Raw genomic sequence first — 12,746 nt, 5'->3', positions numbered from 1 at the left:
GTCTGTGCAGCAGAAATAACTTGTGTCTCATGGTTTAACCCTAGCCAGCTGCTAAGCACCATACAGCCACTTGCTCACTGCCCACCCAGCAGGATGGGGGAGAAGAGAATTGAAAGGGTAAAAGGGAGAAAACTCGTGGAATGTGATAAGAACAGTTTAATAATTGAAATAAAGTAAAAATAATAACAATTGCAATGAAAAGGAAAATAATAGAAAAATAAACACTGAGAAAGACAAGTGATGCTAATGAAAACAATTGCTCCCCACCAACCAGCCAATGCCCAGCCAGCTCCTGAGCAGTGAGCTCCCCACCAGCCTTCCCCCTAGGTCTGTTGCCGAGCATGGGATCATACAGTATGGGCTATCCCTTTGATCCGTTCCCCTCAGCTGTCCCAGCTGGCTTCTCTCAACTTTTTATGCACCCCCAGCCAAAACCAGTGCACTGTGACTGGGGGCAGTTGATCAGGATTCAGCTGTGTATTTTAGTCACAAGGGGAAACTTTGCTTTTTCTAAAGAAAACAGGAGGTCAGTGGTTTTTAAAAATACAGCTGTGGAATATTTGATACCACAAATATCATCACTGAGTTTAGTCATCTGTGCTGTCTTGTTCCCTCTTCAGTCTGCCAAAGCTGCAGTGTATGAGAATGGTGTGAAACAGCAACAACGCCTGTCCTCAAGGAAATGATGGGTTACCACAAGTACTGTTGCTGTGTACACACTGTGCCTGTAGCCACCTCTGTCCTTCTGTACCAGCTCCTGTGTTTGCCCTAGCTACGTGGGTACTGTAATACCTGCAGTGGACTGAGTACACAATTGCTTTTCCAATAAACCTTTCCGCCTCTCTGCCTAGTCTACTGGGAAGACCATGGGACTACTGAAATGTACAAACATTAGTAGCATTTACTGATATATTGCCGTGCCTCCAGTGCAGCAGATTAGTCCTGTGTAACCTGGAAGAGTGAACAAACTTGTGTTAAGTTCTTTATAGAAATGTTTATAGGCTTCACTGAAATCCTGATGAAAGCTGTGTGGTGTAAGGGAGGCAGTGGGCAGCGTTGCAGAGACTTTTCAGCACTTTGTGAAAGCGAGGAGGCTTGTGTCATTGTCGGGAAGCGTCTGTGCTGGGTCTTAGTTGTACTTTGCATGGATGGAGTGACTCCCACCCCAATCAGATACTTAAGCCTGAAATTCTTTTTCTTTATGTGTTGTCTTTTGTACCTGCAAAGTTCTCTGTAGGCATCTTTCAGGTGTTGAAAGAACTTTTTGACTTGAGGGACATGGTCAGAAAAAGTGTAAAATTAGGAGATGCTACCTGAGGCTTATTTTAAAACTTTTAAGAATGACTGTGGAAACATGTACAGGAATTGGCTTGGTTGGAGGAAAGCAGTCATGGATTACAAATGAACTTATGTTGTGTAGAAATAATACTGACTTTCTTTGAGGTTTGCAGTCTGGAGATGCATCCACAGAGCCTTATCCTTGTAGTTGAAGGTTTAAGGGAGGTATTTTTGGATAGTGAGGGAAAGAAAGGCTGAATATATAGCTTCCCAGAGCAGGAACCACAACAGCTTTAGATGACGACTTTTCTTCTTGGTATGTGGGCAAGTATGTAGGTGGTATATATGCTAAGGAAGGTAAGTACTGGCTACTGACTCAGTGGAGGAATTGGCCCACATGGCTGCAGAGGCACTGAGGGTGACTGGCTGCATAACTGAGCTCTGTGCTTGCTCAGCTGGTGCGTGGTGGTAGTTGATTGTGCCTAGGTACAGCGTGGAAGGGAGAAGATGGGTGATCTTGGAGGGTAGCAGTGTGGACGTGGACAGATACAGACATGAGTGGTGAGGAGGCAACATGGATACTGTAAGACCAGCAGAGGTTTACCAGGCAGGAGGCAGTGGTTGAGAACTCTAGCTGAGAAATTGTGCTAGTAGAGGTATATGAGAAAAACTTTAGGATCTATAACTGCTTAAAGAATGATATAAAGGATGAACAAGAGAAGCTGGTTATGAGTTAAGCCTAATACTTATTACAAAGTTTGGAACCATAATAGATGGGAGTTTCTGGAGCATCTCACAAAAAAGCAAAAAAATCAAGCTTGTCTTAAAATGGTGTGAAATTCCTGTGTTCTCAAATAGATATATTTACATTATGTCTTGTGAAGTAAGAAAGAAAAGTAATAGCATGTCAGGTCCATTAATATTTTGATATCAAGATACTGATCAAGAATCTGCATTCTGCTGGGCGTACGACAGTACTTGGGGCATGAGTATTTAACAGACATACAGTTCCTGTTGTTGCTGCCAGTCTCTGTACTTGGGATGCGTTAGTGTGTCCGTGACCTGAACCAAGCTGGCAGCAATCAATACAGCCTGGCAATTAAGGCAGTTTTCTGGAGACTTGTCCTCCGTGAAGAAGTCATTAAAGCAAATTAATTTGTTTTGTTTACATCATGACTGCTATCTTTTGCATCAGTTTTGTCATAAATTAGTATTTAGTCTCTAGTGTATGGCTAAAACCAGAACTGGACCTTTGTAATCGTTTTCTAGTACAGTAATCTGACTTCTGTTTTCTATGTTATTATAGAGTAATTTAGGTTGGATAAGGAATCTCTCGAGGTCATTTGGATCAGCCACCTGCTTAGGACCTACACAGGTGAGGTTGTTCAAGGCCCTTTGACTTTGTATTCTGTTACAGCTTTCTATTCCAAAGTGTGTTCACTACTTCTGTTCTTGTTGTGGAATTACTTACAGCCAGATGGGGAAATTCTGCATTATTAGCTGGCATGTTTACTGTACTTTTTGTTTGCTTCTAGCAAAACCTGTCCTATTATCGCTTCTGTTTCCTTCCAACTAATCTGTTCTTTGCCCTTGTGTGTGTTGCCTACAGATTCTGCTGGTAATCCCAGTGGGTGTTTTCCTGGATTTAAAAGAGCAGATACCACCGTTGTCTATAGCAGAAACTTTTTGCTGTGTGTTACAAACGTGCAACAATCCAAGTAAGTCAAACCTCTTTTTCTTTTTAATTTTTTTTTATTTTCTTAGTGCTTGAGACTTCCCCCCCCCAGCCCCATTTCTCTCCCCGCCAAGTGCAGGCTGTGCTGTACTCTGTGCTTTGAGGCCTGCTTATGTAATGTCTTTCAAATTGAGATGCATAGCTTCTTGGAATAAGCTTGGGCAGTGGGGACATGTGAAGGATGTTACATCCAGGAGAAGGCAGTTGGGCTGGGAATAGAGCAGCAGAAGTTGAGAATCTGGCACGAGTTTCTGAGAGAAGCTTCAAGCTTTCAGGGTTGGATGGCAGTGGCTTGGCACTCATGGTCCTGGCAACCATGCGCATCTCCTGTTCTTTCAGTGGTGTCTGCTCCCTTGCTCAGCTCAAGCCCCTCATGCCATGCTGGTTTGCATCCTTCCTCCAGCCCTGTTCCTCCTGCCACCTCCTTTGTTGTGCGCCCAACAAGTGATGTGCAGCACTGTGTCTTCATTCTGAGTGGAACCTCGTATGTCCCTGCTTGAGATCTACTGTCTTCTGCCCAAATGTTGATATTAAAAAATCAGAGACAAAGCTCTCCAATACCCAGTTTGGACTGTTAGAAAGCAGGCATTCATTATTTTCAGTGCTGGATGCACAGGGGATAAGTTCTGCCCAACGTACATACCGACTTTGTTCACAGTTTATCTTTATATAGGCAATCTATACATATTAATGACATTTCTGAGAAACTATTAGCATATTCATACAGTTCCAAGAACTACTTATCATATCTACACTCTTACTATGCATGTGTAGTCTAATGGGTGCTCTGGTGGTCGTATGTGACATCTTCATCCTTTCTTCATCATCTTCCTCTTCTTGTCCTTTTGATGACCTTTCCTTCTGGCCCTGTTTCAGCACTCTTGGCTCATGTCTTGTTTTGGGATTGGTTCTTATATACTTAGTAGCTAAACTATATAATACAGCCTTGTGCAGCTCAGCGATGTCATGGATACATTAGTTGCAGTAGTTACAGTTAAGCACACTGGTGAAATTCCTCTGTTATCAATGTGAATGACCAAATTTACACATCTTGGGTTTCTTCATCCAACATATATACCATTCAAAAAGTGTCCCCCCAGAAACGAAAACTGCTAAGAAATCTAAGAAAATAATCACTTCTTACACTCCTATAAAAAGTCAACTTGGATAGCCAGTTACAGGCTTACTTTATTTTCCTGTCCTTGCCTTGTCTTGCATGCTATCTTTGCTAGTGTGTTGTACCTCTCAGTGAAATTCTCTTGAAAGCAATTTGACATAATGCATTCAGATAAATTCACATTCAGCAACTTTCCTTATAGTGGAAGATAAAAATAAACTATGTACTTCTTTTCTAAGTCATCCTAATAAATGTGTGTAATGGGAATGTCCCTCCTCTTGCTGAGAGCACATATGTATTGATTCTGAGTTTTGGAATGATGCTCTATGAAAATAAAAACAGATGGTCTGAGATGCTGGGTCTGGTTTCACAATCTGCTTACATTCCCTTGCACGAGCTGTTGCCATCTCCCCTTGTAACACTAGTGTTTATGCAGTTCTGTGGCTGATGAGAGTAAGGAACTGATGTTGCTGAAAACGCACTCCCTAGTAGTAGCCAGCTGGAAGTGGCAAGTTGGATCTTTTGGTAGAAATAGTACTAGATTGATTTAGGACATTTGCTATTGCGCTATTCTAAGGATAGAAATTTCTTTTGATTAAAACCAGGAAAGCTGTAAATCTATACCAAACAATGCAAATGTTCTTAGTTCAAACTTTCATACAGACAGCTATGCTTATCTTTTATAAAAATTTCCTATGAGAGATATACACTCTGACTTAAACTAAAAATTGTGTTTTCTTATACTAAAGTTTGTTACAAAAGGACTTCAGACAAATACAGACATAATTATTTAGTTTCAGGGAAGCCTGTTTAAAAGCCAGTGGAGCGTTTCTGGTCTGTACCTGAGTGGCTAAGGAAGATGTCAGGTAAGAAAAATGGTTCTCTAAGGTAGTGAGTGTTATTTGCTCTTCTATTCTTAAAGAGTAGTACTTGCTGTCGTGGTAAAAGCAGATGCCAGGCTCAGGTTTGGCTGGACAGGGAGAGAGGGATGACTAAATTCCTCCATGTTCTCCAGCCTCCCAGCAGCAACGCTTCTGCACGTAAGTTTCTTCCCAAGTGGAATGTTAAGTGTGAGGACTGCACAGACCTTCTTTTCCTCCCCTCCTGATGAGGAGCAAAGAGATTACCTACCCGCAGTTATCCTTGAGGTGCTGTTGCTGGTAACCTGCGTGCTGCTGTGGAATCCGTTTCTACTAGACTCTTGTGCAGGTCAGGGAAACCAGCTGAGGTTAAAAAAATTGTTGCCTAATGATTCATGTGTAATTGTTGGGTAAGGCATGAATGGCTTGACTTACCCTTCCGCTTTTGACTCATTGCCCCTCCTGGTTTTTTCCCCCATGTGTCCTTGGGCAAAAGGTATTTTTCTGCATTCTTAGAATACACATTTGCATCCTGTCCTCAGAAAAAGGCTGCTATTTCAAACTACATGGCATTAACATACCAATGTGGGCAATATCAAAAACTTTCATAAGATGGGGGATGCATCCAATGGTGAGAAAATGGTAATAAATCTGTGTCCAGTTATGGGTGTGGGGGGGACGATTTGTAGTTATGGTGATTATCATTAGGTGAAGACGCATGAAAAGCGTGTGAGCCAGACTGAGCCTGAGTGGCCTGCATCATGAATGGAGAATGAAGAGGTAGGGCAAGATGACTGCAGCCCTGCAGCTTTGTCAGTCTCTGTATTTGGGAGCATGACACAGATAATGGTGCCCTAATGTTCTTACAGTAAATCTGCCCCTTGGAGGAAGGGAATCTTGAATACATCTCCCTTCCTGGAACAGGCAATGGCACAAGTTAAGGTACAAATGTGTATTATCTGGCAGATGTAGCAGTCATAGGTTATCACAGGGCAACCTGTTGTTTTGGGCATGTCCACTAAGACCTGCGTAGCTTCTGGACTGTGATAAACATAAGTTCTTTCTTACCTTTCCTGTAATATCTGTATGCATCTTGATGAAGAAGGTCAGAGTAAGAGTCTTCCTCATCTACGCTTGGTTTTACAGTTTGGTATTTCAGTTAGCACTCTGGAGAAACCGTCCAACTTTTTACAAACCCGTGTTGTAGGAGGGTGTACTTAGGAATGCTATGCAGCTATTAAAAAACCCCAACTATGTAGGTCATAGCCTATATTTTAATTAGTTACTTAAACATTATTGGACAGTTGTCTGATGAGCTATAACCCCACTGAATCCTTCTGCAATGTGTAGCTGCCTGTGAGCATACTGCTAGTTTCAAGTCAGTTTCATCTTGGGTGATTTTGTCAGATACAAACCCTGAAGCCCATGGTAGATGGCTGTAAAAATCTTGGCATTATAATGAATGCTTGGGTAATAAGTTGTTCAGGTAAGTTACCTTAGAAGTTCTGATTCACTTAATTCTCGTTTTCCAATAGCGAGATAAAAGGAAAGTTTAGCCTGGTGTGCTTTTTTTTTTTCAGGTACAGCTTGCAAATTTTCTTGCAGTGTTGAAATGGCAGTTCTGGTTTTAAGTTGCTGCATGGAGTTAGGGTTTAAGGAATTAAAATGGGGGGAGTGTTTGAATTAGTTGAAATATAATTTTGCAAAATGCAAAAGCCTGCAAAAAATGCCGCACACTGCTGAGTTTCACTAAGTATTCAAAAGTTTCAAAAAGCTTCCATTCCCAAAACTCACCTGGCTTTAGTGCAGTTGTAAAAGTGACAGAGCCGCGCTTGCAGAGAAGGGTATACATGCATCGTTCTGTCAGTGGAATTTGTTACTTGTCTTCCTGGTCTCTCCAGCTAGCCTAAGTAATCAATCCAGTTTCATTTGAATAGCGTGGTTTGTGAATGCTGTGGCTTTTACCAGCCCTTTCCCTCCCTTTAGGACAGCTTTCTTCTGTACGTAGAGCAGTAGACCTCTGCAGAAAGGAAAGAACTGGAAAAGCACTTTGTCCCATGCCGATGTGTTCCAACGTGTGCTTATGAAAGAAATTTGGGCTGAGAAAAGTGCTCGCAGCTCTAAGTACTTGTGATTCTTTCTCTTGAGTGAATGAACAAAAAAGAAAAATCCACTCAGAGGAGGAAACTGGTGCTTTTGCTGCTTTATTAATTTTTCTCTGGAGTCTAGCAATTCATCTACGGAAAGGTAAAGACTGCAGCTGGGCACAGTGAGTCAATGCCCACTTTACTATTGTGCACCTGGAGTACAAGAATGAGGGGATGAGTAGCTGAAGCCATTGTCTTTGTCTTACCACATTTCAAAAGAGTAGTGAGAGTCTGGGAAAAGAAGCCAGAACTGCTTAGTTCTTCTCTGTGCTTAATGGTGTTTGGATTGGAAACTTCCAGATGTAAATGGAAACTTCTTTTTTATACATGTAAAAAGCCCAGTCTTGCATTTGGTGTGCTTGTTGTTTTTTCAATGTTTGCGTATCCTGATTTGAGATAGCTTTAATGTTGCCTAATCATTTGCATATATGCTACCTGCAGATAACTTCTTGGTGTATTTGACTTCCCTGTTACCCGTCTTATCCTTTGTCTTGCAGTTGAGTACCTGTCACTGAACAGCCTTCCCTTTTGAATTATTTGGGAGCAGCATTTGAGAGTCTGCTTTAAGAAGATAAAACGGGTGGGTTCAGTTCCTGCTTCTGCCATCAGCTTGCTTTTGTGCCTGTTTATCTTTCAGTTAGTGAATTACTGTTGTTTCATAAGTAGCTGGGTACAGTTTGCTAAGGTGTTAGAAATTAAAGTCTTCCCTATTCTATATAGATGCTTAAGATTCTGTATCACTTTTTATATGATCTGTGGTTGGTTTGTAATATTATTCTTTTGTCCTCTTTGTAATGAGGCTGTTCCCAGACATGTCTGTGTCAATGGTATTTTATATAAGAATGTTATCTGTAACACATTATGATTAAAGTTATAAGCTGCTCTGTACCTATTTGCAGAGAGCAAAGTGTGAGTGGAAATTATAGAAAATCTGTTAGTGCTTTAAAAGATTGCATAGGGAAGTATAACACATAGTTTACTTACTAACCCAGGCTGTAAGCCTCGCCTAAGGTAAAATAAAATGCTGAAAATCCTTTCTAGAATGTTCCTCTTGCTGCTGTTTTCATTATTGTCTAATCCTTGAGTTAATGTTTTTTGCTGTATCAATTTACTGCGGTTACTATCTTATCTGAAGCTTGAGTAAGTTTGGTACTCAGCAACTCTACGTAATCATAGTTGGTTTGGGGATTTTTTTGGTTGGTTGGTTTTGGGGGTGGGAGGGTTTAGGCAGGGGAAGCTGGTTTTCAGTTAGCTCTAGTCCCAGTCTTGCAATGAGCTCTAGGAGCAGGGAGTTAATTTGCAAGCAGCTTGTTCAGGATTGGGCCTTACTTTCTTAAAAAGGTGTAGCATCTCACTTCTGAAACAGCGTACATAAAAATAGGTGTTTAAAATCAACGGCGTTGAATTTATTTTCAAAAGCAAGTGTTGAAATAATGGAAAATAAAGTTGGAAGGAATGTGAAGAGGTTCTCAAATCCAGTTAACGCTGAATGATACATAATTTCTGACATAACATCATAACATCTGACAGACAATAACTGTTCCTAAAACTTTCAGGAGGGAAGGCTTCACAACTCTCTTGCTGATTTATCTACTGCTTAGATAGTATTATTAATAGGCACAGGGAAAAGCTTATTATTTAAAAGGCTTTTTTAGTTTTCCTTAAAATTTACTCTCAGAGAAGTTTAGTTTTTTTTCATTGCTACCTCTCTGTCTTCATTATTCTCTCTGGTCTTTTGAAACTAAGGAAACTCAATTTCTTTGGCTTTTTGTCAGAAGTCCTCTTTTCTAGCCTTTGTGATTGTTCCTGGTGCTTTGTTTTCTTTGGAATCTGTTCACCTATTTGTTTCTTAGATACTGTACTCCTGTGGGGGCTTTCCCAGAGCAGCAACACCTTTTCAGCTGCCATACAGGTACTGGTTTTGCTTACACATCCCTGCATGACGTTTGCTATTTTCATGGCACAGTCAGCTTACATTCAGCTTCTGGCCTGGTAGGTCTGCTGGATCCTTCTCTGCAGTCTAGCTGCCAAAGTGATCGGTTCTTCTGAATGGGGAATGCGATATATTTATTGGCTGATAGGTGGGAAAAGGTACATATTAAAAAGTACAGAAAGCCAGATTTTTGGAGACCAAAGGAAGAAGGGAGTTTGTTAGGCAGTTCTTCCATAGCTCACTAATAGTAGGACTCTGTGTGTTAATTTAGAAGTCCAGGATGCTTTGGTCTCAGGGTGGCTGTTACACAAATGTCTTGAAATGGTGATGAGAAAAACCTTTTCCAGAATGTGCAGTGGAGAAGTTCCAGACTGTGCACAAAATAGCTACATTCTTTCCTGGGATTAATCTTGTTGATGCAAATGGTTGTTAAACTGGTGTTTGTAAATGTTACAATACACTGAAAACAGCAAACAAATTCTGGACTTCACCTGCACAGTTCAATGGAATGGAATGAAATAATCTGGGAGAAGGTAGTTGTAGATGCATAGTTTTACAACAGTTGTCTCTTCTTTGGAATAATAAATTATCTGATAAAGTAATCATTCTAGCTTGAAAGGATTATTCAGGCCACTGTGTGGGAAACTCTTATGCATTAGGTTGTTCACTGTACAAGAGCTGTAGGTTGGTTCTCTGCTGACTGCTGTTCCTCCACTGTCTGCTGTGACCATGTGTTGATCTGAGTGTGAAAGAAGTGATGACTTCCATTTTCTCAGGAACTACATTCCCTAAAGGCAATTTAATAATTTAAGGATTAGACAGGTTTTATGCTGAGAATTTTTTATATATATACACTAATAAAGGTGCCTCATGTCCCTGTTTTAGTATTTTTAATTCATAAAAGAAGAATTGATGTGGGAAAAAGTGTAAACTGCCCTGCGAAAAGGAAGAGGGAAGAAAGCAACAACAACAATGATATCGAGACTAACATTTAATACTATCAGAAACAAATAGCAGTCAATAAGTTTTATGCTGGGTAAAGGTGCATTTTAATGTAGTTATCTTCTTGTTTCTGTCTGAATAGAGCCCAATTAATTGTCACTTGCACTCAATAAATAATGCCTTTCATTGTAATTTTCTCTTTATTATATTTTAGATACAATGTCTGCTCTGACTAGCAGCCCTGTTCCATCGGCACCACCTTCTTACGAGGAAACAACAGGAATCAATGTGAGCTATCCTCACCCCTATCCTGTCCCAGAACCTGGCCAGAAACCAGATGGAAAAGGAATGAACCCGCCCCCATACATGGGGCAGCCTGCACCAGTGAATAACCCCAGTAAGCCTCAAAAACTCCGCTGTACCTCATGTTAAGAAGGTGTCAAGTGGCTGTGGCAATAGGTGCTGTGCAGAAGATGAAAGATCAAGGTTCACAGGCATTCCCTGCCTTCCAAAAAATATTTTTGAGGGGAATAAGGTGACTCAATTCTTGTGAACCCTTCAGTGTGTATTAATATCAATAACGTAATTTGGATTTCTGCAGTTTTTAATGCAGCCTTATTCTTAAGACAGTGTGTTTCTGCATTAGGAAATGCCATGGTGATTTCTCATTGTCACTGTGTGTTTCATTGCTCTGAGCGTGAAAGTTTTTGGAGTAATTGCTGGTTCTAGCTCAGAAGAAGTTGATCAACTATCCTTTTTTCCTTATTTACCCATTGAATAAACAGCATTTTTCTCTGCTCAGTTACAGTTCAGACAGTGTATGTGCAGCAACCAGTAGTATTTTATGACCGCCCAGTTCAGATGTGCTGCCCCTCCTGTAATCAGATGATTGTGACACGTCTCTCATATGACTCAGGAGCTTTGACTTGGCTGTCGTGTGGTGGCCTCTGCCTGCTGGGGTAGGTTGATTCCAATTTGCACTTTATTTTTCTCTTCTTACATGACCTTTTACAAGTCTAAGGAGTAATAAAGCTCTAGCTTTGTTGCCTTCTCATTCTGTCTGGGACCTGACCCTTCATTGTTTGAATAGCCTACATCTGCATTCAAGTTCTATAGGACCTTGAAGCAGCTCTAGAGCACTAAAATGATGGACTCCATAGCCATATATAGTGTTCTTTCTAAAGCTTCATGGTACCAGTTTTACTGAGGGCTTTTGCAGGAAATGTATTTTACCTTCTTGTGTATGTAATAAGTGGTATAACAGATTGTTTTGGTTTTGTTTTGTGGGTTTTTTTTCCCTTTCAGGTGTATAGGTGGCTGCTGCTTAATCCCCTTCTGCATTGATGCCCTAAAGGATGTGGATCACACCTGTCCGAACTGCAACGCTCTTGTTGGTTCTTACAAACGTCTATAGGCGATGTTTAAACGTTGATAATTGATTGATGAAGTTGGTCAGCACCTCTGCAAGCCCTTTCTGAAGCTTCATGGAGACTTCTGGTTGTTTCTGTGCATCCTTTCACTGGAAATCAATCAAAAGTAATGTTTATTGCTAGATTATTTGAACAAGAATTTGCTTGAGGGGGTTCTGACTTAGGTCTGTAAAAAGTATATGTAATCTTTATGGGCAACTCAGTCCGGCACCAGTTGATAGCAACCAAATATTTTCCTTCTCTGCTTTATGCAAAACATATGCAAAACAGGCTGGTGATGTTCTTCAGTTAATCTTGTTTCAGGCATGTTGCAAGCTGGTGTACTTGCTTGCAGTCTCAGCACAGACCAAGAGGAGAGCATCTATGGAGACCTATATATGTCTCATGTTTGGTGTTGACGCTTTGGCAACAGCACTGTTTACAAACTGGCGGGGAGTTGGTTGCCTCTGAGACAGGTTCCCCTCTTTGACAAAAGAAGTGATTTGTTGGCATCTTTTCATGAGCACTACAATTCACTTTAAAACTTTTTTAGTTGAAAGAGAACCAAACCTAAAAGCTTCTTCGTTCTTGGAGGCTGCTTTACCAAGTGGATGACTCAGGTTATTGTGCATCAATGGTGATTCAATCTAGTGCCTGAAATTTCCTTGCCAATTTTAAGTCTAGTCATATCTCTGCTTTGCAGTGAAGATGTTCATACAGGAATTTAACAGACACTTGTTCAGTAGTTTTTGTTTGGTTGGGTTTTTTACTGCTGATTGTAAGCCTGTGAAGTATTCTCTTCTCTCCACCTCAGTAAAGATGCCCATACAGCCTTGGTTATAGCACTGGAAAACCTTCTTGTACATTTGCATAAGTCAGTTGATAGATCATAAACAAACCTCAGCCTTAACCTAAAGCTTGAATTTCTACGTTCAAAACACAGAAGCAGGACCTGAGCTTTTAATTGTTGATCTGTTTGTTAACTGCTGTTTCTTCATTAAGAAGGTAACATGTTAAGGAGTTTCTCTGATGATTATTTAGGCTTGTACTCTGTTTTTTCTAAATGAAAGAGAGGTTCTGTTTTCAGAAACTTAAGCTGGATATGCTTATTTAAGAAGATGATTGCAAAATATTAGGGAATGAAGTGCTGAAGGCTGAAATATTTTACCATGTCATAAGCAGCAGGCTTGGTCCAAATAACGTCTTGATGCATTTGAATGATGCCTGTCTAGAAAAGGCAGACAGGTGTTTAAACAAGGCTATGATGCTAACACCGTATTAAACTCTGTAAAAGTAAAAAGCTGAAATAAATGCGAAGTACTGCA

General features: G+C 40.6%; 1 protein-coding gene across 6 annotated transcripts in view; it reads left to right on the top strand.

Annotated features, from left to right (window-relative positions):
- Positions 1 to 12,746, top strand: part of LITAF (lipopolysaccharide induced TNF factor) — an 88,943-nt gene extending 76,197 nt beyond the window's left edge. For 2 of the 6 annotated variants that reach the window (XM_080386870.1, XM_080386868.1), the window contains exons 2-6: positions 2,585 to 2,653; positions 2,888 to 2,996; positions 10,227 to 10,409; positions 10,815 to 10,971; positions 11,318 to 12,746. In XM_080386870.1, the coding sequence (XP_080242996.1) occupies positions 10,232 to 10,409; positions 10,815 to 10,971; positions 11,318 to 11,426 (444 nt within the window). In that variant the 5' untranslated portion in view covers positions 2,585 to 2,653; positions 2,888 to 2,996; positions 10,227 to 10,231 and the 3' untranslated portion in view covers positions 11,427 to 12,746. Of the gene's footprint in view, positions 1 to 2,584; positions 2,654 to 2,887; positions 2,997 to 4,924; positions 4,997 to 7,634; positions 7,718 to 8,990; positions 9,050 to 10,226; positions 10,410 to 10,814; positions 10,972 to 11,317 lie in introns of all 6 variants that reach the window. The other 4 variants (XM_080386869.1, XM_080386867.1, XM_080386866.1 and 1 more) reach the window with 4 other exon arrangements.

Source organism: Falco punctatus (genome assembly GCF_963210335.1).
Source record: "Falco punctatus genome assembly, chromosome: 4".
Taxonomy (NCBI): Eukaryota; Metazoa; Chordata; class Aves; order Falconiformes; family Falconidae; genus Falco; species Falco punctatus.
Note: the sequence above shows the minus strand (reverse complement) of the source record. Positions and strands in the feature narration are given on the sequence as shown.